Here is a 14,981-nt window from a genome sequence, read left to right as displayed (position 1 = left end):
TACTTGTTGGAGTCTGTCACTATAATATTTGCAAATGTATAAACTAAGTTAACAAGTTTCACTCGTCACTGCACTGATAGAGCAAGATTATTTTATTTGTCCTCCTTCATTTTTCATATGACGTTTAAATTTGTCGTATTCTTCAATCTGTTAACCTTTAGCAAAACCTTTAACCTTTAGTTCTGAATCTCGCTGGGTCTCTCGCGAGAAGTAGATCAAACTTGATTAGTGTTGCAAGGCTCGTGATTGGCTGCTCGCCAGTGATGTCACACATTCATGTGCACGCGCTCCACAAACTCAGGATCAAAGCCTGAGTTGACAAAGAAAGTTGATGAACAGCATCATGGTACCAACAGAGCCAGATTGCAGAGGTTTGGTTTTGTCAACTCAAAACTAATCCTGTAACTCTGAATTTGTTCAGCTTCCATCATGGTACAGGCCCCTGGTCTCCGCTGTCTTTCAGGGATGTAGAGGTCCTTTCTAGGTGCTGATCCACCATCTGGTCTGGATACGTACTGGATCCGGGTGACTGCAGTGAACTCAACTTAACTCCTTGTTACAAATATAGTAGAACCATCATTTCTACCAAAAGACTGCTTTATAAATAATTTTTCTGACCTGTCTCAATTCCTCAACAAATCCAATAGCTCAGAAAAAACTTGATATGATACCAGAAACTACTGACTAGTACTGAGACTGCTCTTATCATCTGATAGTGGATGTATATCTTGTGACAGATTGGTAAATTGTTAGCATATTACTTAATCATATATGATCACATAGTTATGTTTTCAATTATTGGACCAAAAAAAAACAGTACACAGAATCTAGTAGACTACAGTTTACAGTAGACTACAGCAATTAGACAGATGTACTGTTACTTCCTCTACAGTCAAAAATTGTTTGCTTCTTCAATAAACAAGCTACAGGTCGAAAATAGAAATCATATGAAAATATGATCATATTCCCCCAATTTTACAGTCTCTGCACTGGCTACCTATTAAGTTCTGTATCAGTTACAAATTATCATTACTTACCTATAAGGCCCTAAATGGTTTAGCTCCTGCGTACCTAACTAGCCTTCTACCACGCTACAACCCATCACGCACCCTAAGGTCACAAAACGCTGGACATCTCTTTCGCCAAGCATTTAAATAATGTATCTCTTAAATTGTGACTGCAGTTGTATCTGATCAAATGTGCATTCTTATTCTTTAGCTTGGGTTAACCTAATTGATTTTACTCTGTTGGATCAGCAGCTATGCTAATGATGTCTCTGTTTGTTTCTCTGTTTCTGCTGGATCTTCATCTCGTGGTAACTAGGATTTACACAAGCTCCAGTCTGGATCCAGAACACCTGAGAAGAGATGATGCTGACCCTCAGAGGACCCCAGATGATGCTAACCTTGAATCAACAAACAGAACTAACAAATATTGCTACAAGTGTGACTGCATCATATAATAATTGCTGTTAATAGTGTTCATCTGTTTTATTACGTCTTTAATTGATTTTTTTTAAATACATTCCTGTCATAAGCACATAAACTGAGTCACCACTGATGAGCTTCTACTAAATATTGTAGAAACTAAATTTTCTGTAAAGCTGCTTTGCAACAATTAGTATAGTGCAAAGGGCTATACAAATAAACTTCAACTTCGGGTTATTTGAAGCACCTTTACCTCAAACTAATTATACTTCAAACCAGACTTCTGGGAAATACTGAAAATATTACTATAACTGAAGCAACACCTTTACCTTTTGGACGCGGCTCATGTTTATAACAGTAATCTTAAGGGTTAGACTCATTTAAAATAACATAATCATCAGGTTTTACAGTATCTGACCAGCTACTAGTCATATTTACAATTACCTTCCATTAAGTGTGTGTCTGTAATAAACACTAAACTCATTCAAAAACACTCGAGCACAAACTGAGGTCAAGAACGAGAGCCTTGTATTGAAAGTCAAACACATAAACAATTGCGCTGTGACTGTAAGGCAACAATGAGTTTTCCCAGCAAAAATATACTTTTACCCATATATGGCTTAAATTGATTCCACAATTATTAAAGTTTTTTGTAAATAATAAATGAACAAGCAAAGGTGAGAAAGCAACAACGAACAGCTGAAAGCCCTTTGATATGAGACTCTATGGCTGCTGAAGATGTGTTTAGTGAAGTCCAGTTTGGTCATACAACATTAATCAAATCAAAAACTAGTCAGTATAAACTCTAGAGGTTTAAATGAGAAAAAAACATTTAATAACAGAACAAACATGTCAACAGATCTGTAGATGATGAGAACCTGATCCACTGAAGCGTTTGTCACGGCGTCGGTCGAGTCTCATGGCATCTAACCATCTTCACAAGAGCTAAAGAGTTCAGTTTCTCTGTATTCTACACCTGAATCCTCTCACGCAGTTACTGCATGTGGAGTTAGTTCTGCTCTGAAGAGGACGATCTTCTCCTGAAAGGACATTCAGTTCCACAAAGATCTGTGATCAGAACCTCCTTCAGTCACAGAGAACACGTTCACACACACAGAACACAGGTCATGACAGACAGAAGAAGTCAAACCCCTTTAGAACCGTGACTCTCTCACGCTCGACGTCCCTCACAGCGCTCCGATGGTCTCTATTCCTCTCAGGACGTCGTAGATCTCTTTGGGCAGGATGACGTAGCCGTCTCCCAGTGGAGTGTCCTTGCTGGGCTTCTGGACCTGTCTCATGGCTCTGAAGCGCTCCAGCTGTCTCTCCTGCCTCCTGCACTTCTGCTGCACCGTCTTCAGTCTCTTGCGCAGCTTCTCCAGCTGTTCCTGCAGCGTCTCGATGCGTCTCTTCTGCTGCACCGTGTCCTCCACCGTGTAGTTGTGGTCGCAGGAGACGAAGGTGCTGGAGTGGTCTGGGCCGGGCTGGGCTTCAGACGGACGCTCCTCCGGAGTCTCTTCAGCGTCAGACATTGGGAGACTCAGAGGAAATTCCAGGTCTGGGCTGAAGGTTTCCTCAAGAGATGCTGCCTGTGAACAACCAAGGGCAAATTATGTTATTTTTCCTCAGCAAACCTGCCTATGAGGGGATTTATAAGAACTCATGTGATGGGAAATCAAAGTCCATGTCCCACTTGGGGAAAGCATTTGGGACAGGGCCATGTTTGCATCTAACTAATTAGTTATAATGGTTAGACAGAAAACTACAGTATGAGGTAAGGGTCAGGGATAGGGGAAAAAAATTAATGCAATTAAATGTTAATGTTCAGCTGAACTGGGAGCGAAAAAAATAGAGATTATCCAAATGACTGAAATTATAAAATGTCCTTTTAACTTTTTTTTAAAAGAGCGTGACTACACCACATTCATCAGAAACAGGTGTGGATCAGACTGTGGCCTTAGGTAAACGTGGTTAGGCGTTGAGTCACCTCCGTCTGTAGTCTGCTGGAGGTGAAGAGCGAGGGCACAGCGTTGTCCTTCAGCACACGGTTGTTGCACTCGTGCTTGAAGCAGTCTCTGGTGAAGTGCTGAGAGCAGATGTTGCTGTACTTGGTGGGTTTGAAGTTCCTTCTCTTAATAGCAGCCAGCCATCTCCCACAGATGTCCGGCCGCGCCAGAGGAAACCTGTGCCACAAACAACAATCACATCACTAATCACCTCAGAATCACATTACTAATCACAACAGAATCACATCAATAACCTCAGAATCACGTCACTAATCACCTCAGATCACCTTAGAACCACATCACTAATCACTTCAGATCACATCACTAATAACCTCAGAATCAAATCACTAGTCACCTCAGAATCACATCACTAATCACCTCAGATCACCTCAGAATCAAATCACTAATCACCTCAGAGTCAAATCACTAATCACCTCAGAATCACATCACTAATCACCTTAAATTACCTCAGAATCACATCACTAACCACACCAGAATCACCTCAGAATCCCATCACTAATCACATCAGAATCACCTCAGAATCCCATCACTAATCACATCAGAATCACCTCAGAATCAAATCACCTCAGAATCACATCACTAATCACCTCAGATCAACCCAGAATCAAATCACTAATCACAATCAGATCAACCCAGAATCAAATCACTAATCACAATCAGATCACCTCAAGAATCACATCACTAATCACCTTAGATTACCTCAGAATCACATCACTAGACACTTCAGAATCACATCACTAATCACCTCAGAATCACATCATTAATCACTTTAGATTACCTCAGAATCACATCACTAATCACTAGGGCTGTGACGGTTGCCGTGACAACCGCATCACCGCGGTGGTCGGTTGCTACCGCGGTTGTCTACTGCCACCGGCGGTAGTGCACGTGACGTCACAAACATAATACAAAGTTTTGTATATAAGTGTAATAACTGTAATAGTTGCAAATTATAAGTCTATGGTAATTAACAAATTACCTCAAACACAGCGTTTCCTTTAGATTGGCAGATTTGAGCGCGGGAAAATACAGTTTATACATTCAACAAATTAATTTAGTGTTGGGCGATGGATCTTGTTGGGAAAGCAAATACCACCTCACCGATCTGGAGTCATCTGCATTCATGTCACCCATCAGCGTTTACACAAGTTCTCGTGATCGCAAACGCTGGCTGGTAAGGTTTGGTGAGGCTTTCTCCAAACTGGCCAAATACAAACGAGACAGCGATAAATAAAAGATGGTAACAAGAAATATGGCAACGATTCCTATTTCAAAGAGAGCACGTGCAGATGAGGAGTTACTGAGCTTGCTTGGTGGCGGAAAAGTAAACCAGACGCAACAACCGCGTTGCGACAGGTTTAGTCTGTCTAGTATCTATACAGGACATTTGAACTCTGTGTCAGTAGCCTACATCACAGACCGGACGGGGATTTATCATGTCGTGTTGTGCTGCATCCAGTGTAGCATCACTGATTATAATCAGTATTTTCTCGTGTTGCGTCGCTCGCGTCCGTTAGGGTGTATCTTTCTTGTAGCCTAAATAAACATTATTTCTTTGATATTTATTTTAGTGTTTTGCAGGCAGCGTTCACTGACAGAAGTGCTCAAATAAACACGAACTGACAAGTTAAATAGGATGTGTTAATTGAGTGAGACAGTGCTGGGCTGATTTCTAGACGTGCATATAAATATATCCTGTATATAATATATATAAAATATATCACATGCATGCACAGTTTAAGTCAGCTTTAATCACCTTTTTTGGTAATTCCATGAATTAACTGACCACGACACTGCTTGCACATAGTTTATTTCACAGTTTGATATGAAAGGATACGCACAAAGTAAGCGGGCACCGCCTTTGAGCATAGGACCGTCCGCGCTCGCTTAACTTGCACCTGATAATAACTAATATATATATATATTTTTTTTTCAAACACCGCGCCACCGGCGGTTGTTGGTCCATGACTACCGCGGTGGTAAAAATCAGCCACCGTCACAGCCCTACTAATCACCTTAGATTACCTCAGAATTACATCACTAAACACTTCAGAATCACATCACTAATCACCTGAATCGCATCACTAATCATCTCAAAATCAAATCACTAATCACATCACCTCAGAATCACGTCACTAATCACCTCAGAATCACCACAGAATCACATCACTAATCACCACAGAATCACATCACTAATCACCTCAGAATCACCACAGAATCACATCACTAATCACCACAGAATCACATCACTAAACACCTCAGAATCACATCAGATCACCTCAGAATTAGGGGTGCACCGATCGAGATCGGCCGATCGTTATGCGCATCTCATCAGTAAAGCCGGTTGTGTAATCAGCGGTAAATTCCATCAGGTGCGTGATTTCACAGAGAGCAGCTGGTACTACACAGAGCCATTGTTAACTGAGAAGATGCGCAAATCCACATTCATCATCATCATTCGCAACTAGACAGTTAACAACGGCTCTGTGTAGTAACAGCGGCTCTATGTGAAATCACGCACCTGATGGAATTTACCGCTGATTAGATAACCGGCTTTACTGGCGAGATGCGCATTAACGATCGGCCGATCTCGATCGGTGCACCCCTACTCAGAATCACATCACTAATCACCTCAGATCACATCACTAATCACCTTAGATTACCTCAGAATTACATCACTAAACACTTCAGAATCACATCACTAATCACCTCCATCGCATTACTAATCATCTCAAAATCAAATCACTTATCATACCACCTCAGAATCACATCACTAATCACCTCAGAATCACCACAGAATCACATCACTAATCACCACAGAATCACATCACTAATCACCTCAGAATCACCACAGAATCACATCACTAATCACCACAGAATCACATCACTAATCACCTCAGAATCACCACAGAATCACATCACTAATCACCCCAGAATCACATCACTAATCACCTCAGATCAACCCAGAATCAAATCACTAATCATAATCAGATTACCTCAGAATCACATCACTAATCACCTCAGATCAACCCAGAATCAAATCACTAATCATAATCAGATTACCTCAGAATCACATCACTAATCACCTCAGATCACATCACTAGTCACCTCAGATCAACCCAGAATCAAATCACTAATCATAATCAGATCACCTCAAAATCACATCACTAATCACCTCACTAATCACCTTAGATTAGGGCTGGGCGATATATCAAATATTAGCGATAATATCGGAATAATTTTGACGACGATGAAAAATTTGAATATATCGGTAATATCGAATATTTCAAATTAAAGCATACTTTCCCAAAAGAACGCGCCGAATGTCCAAAAAAGGAACCTGTAACTGCTGACTGCTCTACGCCCCTCTACTACGAGAGCTTTAATGATAGCGGTTGCCAGATAACAAGAGTTTAAATCTCCGAATCAGAGCTCCACTGTTACAAGGATACATTTTCTGCCCGGTGTTTGCTTATTTTAAGCAATCTGGCAACCATGCGCACGTGCTCACTCCTCATTGCGGAAGAGCCGCTGACGATAATCTGAAAACACTAACAAGCTGGAATAGAGCGATCTAATGAAAGCGTCGTTCAGCCGGTCTGTGTTCTGTAGTGAGATCTCAACTGTATTGTTTGTATTTGTGATTGCAAAATAAATGCACTTACTCGACCGCTGATGTTTGAATAGAGAAGCATAGGCTATGGCCATTTGGAATTACTATTGGGGAATTTCACTGATATGTTTACCAGTTTCCATAATATAGACCGAGAGAATGCAAAAGTCTTTGGTATTCATTTATATATATTTATATATAAGAAATAGCTATGTGCTTCAGCAACTAGCTCCCCATCTAAGAGGGTTTTTAGTGTCAGTAGGAACATAGTTTCATGCCACAGACCTTCTCTTAAAACCACAGACAGTTGACAGACTTGTGTTCTTAGCTTTAAAACTTGTTAAAAAAACTAAAATAAAATACTTATCCCAGTTGCATAGTTTAAATTGTGAATTGCATGCACTAAAAAGAAGAATGCACTTTCTGTAACTGTTACTTAATTTGCACTGCTTCAGTTACATATAGGCCTACATGTATTCATTTAATAAAAAGCAGTAAGTGATCTCTTGGTCTAGATTTTTTAACTGCTTAAATTAGCTGTTTAATCTAAATAGTTTTTTTTAATGGGCAAAAGAAAATCATGTTTTATTTTTTATTATTTAAATGCAAATGCAAACATATCGAGATATATATCGAATATCGTAACAATTTTGACAATATAGAGATATCTTTTTTTTGGGATATCGCCCAGCCCTACCTTAGATTACCTCAGAATCACATCACTAGACACTTCAGAATTTCATCACTAATCACCACAGAATCACATCACTAGTCACCTCTGATCACCTCAGAATCACATCACTAATCACCACAGAATCACCACAGAATCACATCACTAATCACCTCAGAATCACATCACTAATCACCTTAGATTACCTCAGAATCACATCACTAATCACATCAGAATCACATCTCTAATCACCTCAAAATCACATCACTAATCACCTCAGATCAACCCAGAATCAAATCACTAATCATAATCAGATCACCTCAGAATCACATCACTAATCACCTCAGAATCACATCACTAATCACCTCAGAATCACCACAGAATCACATCACTAATCACCTCAGAATCACTAATCACATCACTAGTCACCTCCGATCACATCACTAATCACCACAGAATCACATCACTAATCACCTCAAAATCACCACAGAATCACATCACTAATCACCACAGAATCACATCACTAATCACCTCAGAATCACCACAGAATCACATCACTAATCACCTTAGATTACCTCAGAATCACATCAGTAATCACATCAGAATCACATCACTAATCACCTCAGATCACATCACTAATCACCTCAAAATCACATCACTAATCACCTCAGATCAACCCAGAATCAAATCACTAATCATAATCAGATCACCTCAGAATCACATCACTAATCACCTCAGAATCACATCACTAATCACCTTAGATTAGGGCTGGGCGATATATCGAATATTAGCGATAATATCGGAATAATTTTGACGACGATGTAAAATTTGAATATATCGGTAATATCGAATATTTCAAATTAAAGCATACTTTCCCAAAAGAACGCGCCGAATGTCCAAAAAAGGAACCTGTAACTGCTGACTGCTCTACGCCCCTCTACTACGAGAGCTTTAATGATAGCGGTTGCCAGATAACAAGAGTTTAAATCTCAGAATCAGAGCTCCACTGTTACAAGGATACATTTTCTGCCCGGTGTTTGCTTATTTTAAGCAATCTGGCAACCATGCGCACATGCTCACTCCTCATTGCGGAAGAGCCGCCACCGATAATCTGAAAACACCTACAAGCTGGAATAGAGCGATCTAATTAAAGCGTCGTTCAGCCGGTCTGTGTTCTGTAGTGAGATCTCAACTGTATTGTTTGCATTTGAGGTTGCAAAATTAATGCACTTACTCGACCGCTGATGTTTGAATAGAGAAACATAGGCTATGGCCATTTGGAATTACTATTGGGGAATTTCACTGATATGTTTACCAGTTTCCATAATATAGACAGAGAGAACGCAAAAGTCTTTGGTATTCATTTATATATATTTATTTATATATAAGAAATAGCTATGTGCTTCAGCAACTAGCTCCCCATCTAAGAGGGTTTTTAGTGTCAGTAGGAACATAGTTTCATGCCACAGAGCTTCTCTTAAAACCACAGACAGGTGACAGACTTGTGTTCTTAGCTTTAAAACTTGTTAAAAAATTAAAATAAAATACTTATCCCAGTTGCATAGATTAAATTGTGAATTGCATGCACTAAAAAGAAGAATGCACTTTCTGTAACTGTTACTTAATTTGCACTGCTTCAGTTACATATAGGCCTACATGTATTCATTTAATAAAAAGCAGTAAGTGATCTCTTGGTCTAGATTTTTTAACTGCTTAAATTAGCTGTTTAATCTAAATAGTTTTTTTTTTTTTTTTTTTTTTAATGGGCAAAAGAAAATTTTTTATTTTTTATTATTTAAATGCAAATGCAAACATATCGAGATGTATATCGAATATCGTAAAAATTTTGACAATATAGAGATATCTTTTTTTTGGGGATATCGCCCAGCCCTACCTTAGATTACCTCAGAATCACATCACTAGACACTTCAGAATTTCATCACTAATCACCACAGAATCACATCACTAATCACATCACTTGTCACCTCCGATCACCTCAGAATCACATCACTAATCACCACAGAATCACATCACTAATCACCTCAGAATCACATCACTAATCACCTTAGATTACCTCAGAATTACATCACTAATCACATCAGAAACACATCACTAATCACCTCAGAATCACCTCACTAATCACCTTAGATTAGGGCTGGGCGATATATCGAATTTTAGCGATAATATCGGAATAATTTTGACGACGATGTAAAATTTGAATATATCGGGAATATCGAATATTTCAAATTAAGTCATACTTTCCCAAAAGAACGCGCCGAATGTCCAAAAAAGGAACCTGTAACTGCTGACTGCTCTACGCCCCTCTACTACGAGAGCTTTAATGATAGCGGTTGCCAGATAACAAGAGTTTAAATCTCAGAATCAGAGCTCCACTGTTACAAGGATACATTTTCTGCCCAGTGTTTGCTTATTTTAAGCAATCTGGCAACCATGCGCACGTGCTCACTCCTCATTGCGGAAGAGCCGCTGACGATAATCTGAAAACACTAACAAGCTGGAATAGAGCGATCTAATTAAAGCGTCGTTCAGCCGGTCTGTGTTCTGTAGTGAGATCTCAACTGTATTGTTTGCATTTGAGGTTGCAAAATTAATGCACTTACTCGACCGCTGATGTTTGAATAGAGAAACATAGGCTATGGCCATTTGGAATTACTATTGGGGAATTTCACTGATATGTTTACCAGTTTCCATAATATAGACAGAGAGAACGCAAAAGTCTTTGGTATTCATTTATATATATTTATTTATATATAAGAAATAGCTATGTGCTTCAGCAACTAGCTCCCCATCTAAGAGGGTTTTTAGTGTCAGTAGGAACATAGTTTCATGCCACAGAGCTTCTCTTAAAACCACAGACAGTTGACAGACTTGTGTTCTTAGCTTTAAAACTTGTTAAAAAATTAAAATAAAATACTTATCCCAGTTGCATAGATTAAATTGTGAATTGCATGCACTAAAAAGAAGAATGCACTTTCTGTAACTGTTACTTAATTTGCACTGCTTCAGTTACATATAGGCCTACATGTATTCATTTAATAAAAAGCAGTAAGTGATCTCTTGGTCTAGATTTTTTAACTGCTTAAATTAGCTGTTTAATCTAAATAGTTTTTTTTTTTTTTTTTTTTTTTAATGGGCAAAAGAAAATGTTTTATTTTTTATTATTTAAATGCAAATGCAAACATATCGAGATGTATATCGAATATCGTAAAAATTTTGACAATATAGAGATATCTTTTTTTTGGGGATATCGCCCAGCCCTACCTTAGATTACCTCAGAATCACATCACTAGACACTTCAGAATTTCATCACTAATCACCACAGAATCACATCACTAATCACCACAGAATCACATCACTAATCACCTCAGAATCACATCACTAATCACCTTAGATTACCTCAGAATTACATCACTAATCACATCAGAATCACATCACTAGTCACCTCAGAATCACATCACTAATCACCTCAGAATCACATCACTAATCACCTTAGATTAGGGCTGAGCGATATATCGAATTTTAGCAATAATATCGGAATAATTTTGATGACGATGTAAAATTTGAATATATCGGGAATATCGAATATTTCAAATTAAATCATACTTTCCCAAAAGAACGCGCCGAATGTCCAAAAAAGGAACCTGTAACTGCTGACTGCTCTACGCCCCTCTACTACGAGAGCTTTAATGATAGCGGTTGCCAGATAACAAGAGTTTAAATCTCCGAATCAGAGCTCCACTGTTACAAGGATACATTTTCTGCCCGGTGTTTGCTTATTTTAAGCAATCTGGCAACCATGCACACGTGCTCACTCCTCATTGCGGAAGAGCCGCCACCGATAATCTGAAAACACCTACAAGCTGGAATAGAGCGATCTAATTAAAGCGTCGTTCAGCCGTCTGTGTTCTGTAGTGAGATCTCAACTGTATTGTTTGCATTTGTGATCGCAAAATAAATGCACTTACTCGACCGCTGATGTTTGAATAGAGAAACATAGGCTATGGCCATTTGGAATTACTATTGGGGAATTTCACTGATATGTTTACCAGTTTGCATAATATAGACAGAGAGAATGCAAAAGTCTTTGGTATTAATTTATATATAAGAAACAGCTATGTGCTTCAGCAACTAGCTCCCCATCTAAGAGGGTTTTTAGTGTCAGTAGGAACATAGTTTCATGCCACAGAGCTTCTCTTAAAACCACAGACAGTTGACAGACTTGTGTTCTTAGCTTAAAAACTTGTTCAAAAAATTAAAAAAAAATACTTATCCCAGTTGCATAGTTTAAATTGTGAATTGCATGCACTAAAAAGAAGAATGCACTTTCTGTAACTGTTACTTAATTTGCACTGCTTCAGTTACATATAGGCCTACATGTATTCATTTAATAAAAAGCAGTAAGTGATCTCTTGGTCTAGATTTTTTAACTGCTTAAATTAGCTGTTTAATCTAAATAGTTTTTTTTTAATGGGCAAAAGAAAATCATGTTTTATTTTTTATTATTTAAATGCAAATGCAAACATATCGAGATATATATCGAATATCGTACAAATTTTGACAATATCGAGATTTTTTTTTTGGATATCGCCCAGCCCTACCTTAGATTACCTCAGAATCACATCACTAGACACTTCAGAATTTCATCACTAAACACCACAGAATCACATCACTAATCACATCACTAGTCACCTCCGATCACCTCAGAATCACATCACTAATCACATCAGAATCACATCAGATCACCTCAGAATCACATCATTAATCACCGCGGAATCACATCACTAATTACATCACTAGTCACCTCCGATCACCTCAGAAACACATCACTAATCACCTCCGAATCACATCAGATCACCTCAGAATCAAATCACTAATCACATCACTAATCACCTCAGAATCACATCACTAATCACCTTAGATCACCTCAGAATCACATCACTAATCACCCCGGAATCACATCACTAATCACCTCAGAATCACATCAGATCACCTCAGAATCAAATCACTAAACACCTCAGAGTCACATCACTAATCACCTCAGAATCACATCACTAAATACATCACTAATCACTTCAGAATCACATCACTAAACACCTCAGAATCACATCACTAATCACCTTAGATCACCTCAGAATCACATCACTAAACACCTCAGAGTCACATCACTAATCACCTCAGAATCACATCACTAATCACCTTAGATCACCTCAGAATCACATCACTAAACACCTCAGAGTCACATCACTAATCACCTCAGAATCACATCACTAAATACATCACTAATCACTTCAGAATCACATCACTAAACACCTCAGAATCACATCAGATCACCTCAGAATTAGGGTTGCACCAATCGAAATCGGCCGATCGTTATGCGCATCTCATCAGTAAAGCCGGTTGTGTAATCAGCGGTAAATTCCATCAGGTGCGTGATTTCACAGAGAGCAGCTGGTACTACACAGAGCCATTGTTAACTGAGAAGATGCGCAAATCCACGTTCATCATCAGCGTTTATTTGCGCAACTAGACAGTTAACAACGGCTCTGTGTAGTAACAGCGGCTCTATGTGAAATCACGCACCTGATGGAATTTACCGCTGATTAGATAACCGGCTTTACTGGCGAGATGCGCATTAACGATTGGCCGATCTCGATCGGTGCACCCCTACTCAGAATCACATCAGATCTCCTCAGAAATCACATCACTAATCACCTCAGAAATCACATCACTAATCACCTCAGAATCACATCACTAAACACGTCAGAATCACATCAGATCACCTCAGAATCACATCACTAAACACCTCAGAATCACATCAGATCACCTCAGAATCACATCACTAAACACCTCTGAATCACATCACTAATCACCTCAGAATCACATCAGATCACCTCAGAATCACATCACTAAACACCTCTGAATCACATCACTAGTCACCTCAGAATCACATCACTAATCACCTCAGAATCACATCAGATCACCTCAGAATCACATCACTAAACACCTCAGAATCACATCACTAAACACCTCAGAATCACATCAGATCACCTCAGAATCACATCACTAAACACCTCTGAATCACATCACTAATCACCTCAGAATCACATCACTAAACACCTCAGAATCACATCACTAATCACCTCAGAATCACATCACTAAAGAAGATATTCTGAAGAATGATGGGAAGCAAAGGGCCACTGATAACAACAAAACACTGCAACATTTCTCCAAATATCTTTTTTTTTTTCCACAGAAGAAATTCATCCAGGCTTCATGAGTGAAGTCGACCAGGACAGCTGCTCTTCACTAAACAAACCAGTCGTGTGTGAAGATAGCAGCCAGTAAAGCCGAACTAACACTTAACTCAAGTTCACCAAACCGAGCCAAGAACACAATACCGTGCTTCGATCTAAACACACAGATGATGGAGCTCACTTGTGAAAGGAGATGTTTTTGTCTTTGTGGTATCTGTTTTTGCATCCGTACGCCGAGCAGGACTGAACCATGTTTCCTGCGATGCGATCTGAATCTGATGATCAGGAATAATGTTCTGAAGATCAGGAATAATATTCGCTCTTCATGACTTCAGACTCGACGCTGAGAGTTTCACTGAGAGCCACGGCTCGCTCCCTTCCTTCTCTCTGTCTTCCTGCAGACTGGACTCCAAGTGTTGTAATCTTGAACAAAAATGAAGTACAGTACCTAACACGCACAAGTCATTTATAAATACGCATGAGCGGTGATCGCGGTCGACTGTGATTGAAGGACTCTCAGCAGCGCGGAGAAAAGTAACGGGCATCAGGTGACAGCGTGCAAAGACGGTCATTTATAGCACATCAGTGGCATTTGCCTGCTTTATACACAGCCAGGAGTTAAACAAGACAGTAAGAGTTTGAAATGAGATCGTTATTACTTAGACCCATCTTATTTGACACATTTGAGAGGAAGTCCGAGCCGCCAAGCCCCGCCCTTTCGCCCTTCACGCGTATTTCCGTTCAGCGTGTTGACTTTGTGTCGGTGCTCAGATCTGATTGGCTGTTCGCGGGGATGACTTCTTCTTCTTGTTTAATGACGAATAACTCCTAAAGGAGCATCATCGCGACCTACTGTAACGCATGTGACGTAAACCTGAAAAGGCGACGAGTCTGAAAATAATAATAATGGTTTCATATTCTCTCCAGTCTATGTCGCACTCAGATCACATTCAGCTCCTCTAACACTCA

At 39.3% G+C, this 14,981-nt stretch overlaps 1 protein-coding gene across 1 annotated transcript; it reads right to left on the bottom strand.

Moving 5' to 3' along the window:
• Positions 1-1,938: 1,938 nt before the first annotated feature.
• LOC132140117 (THAP domain-containing protein 1-like) lies at positions 1,939-14,271 on the bottom strand. The gene is made up of 3 exons (XM_059548955.1): positions 14,194-14,271; positions 3,415-3,610; positions 1,939-3,016 (listed from the first exon to the last, which is right to left on the bottom strand). The coding sequence occupies exons 1-3, from the start codon at positions 14,262-14,264 to the stop codon at positions 2,615-2,617; spliced, it is 669 nt and encodes a 222-aa protein (XP_059404938.1). The 5' UTR covers positions 14,265-14,271; the 3' UTR covers positions 1,939-2,614.
• Positions 14,272-14,981: the final 710 nt, after the last annotated feature.

This window comes from Carassius carassius, chromosome 4 (genome assembly GCF_963082965.1).
Source record: "Carassius carassius chromosome 4, fCarCar2.1, whole genome shotgun sequence".
NCBI classification, from domain to species: domain Eukaryota; kingdom Metazoa; phylum Chordata; class Actinopteri; order Cypriniformes; family Cyprinidae; genus Carassius; species Carassius carassius.
This window is presented reverse-complemented; position numbering and strand designations above follow the sequence as displayed.

Excerpts from the sequence above, each read along its gene's own strand:
- LOC132140117 (XM_059548955.1), bottom strand. The coding sequence starts at position 14,264 with ATGGTTCAGTCCTGCTCGGCGTACGGATGCAAAAACAGATACCACAAA. Across the intron at positions 3,611-14,193 it reads AAAAACATCTCCTTTCACAA|GTTTCCTCTGGCGCGGCCGG; the intron begins GTGAGCTCCATC and ends TTTGTGGCACAG. Across the intron at positions 3,017-3,414 it reads CCAGCAGACTACAGACGGAG|GCAGCATCTCTTGAGGAAAC; the intron begins GTGACTCAACGC and ends GGTTGTTCACAG.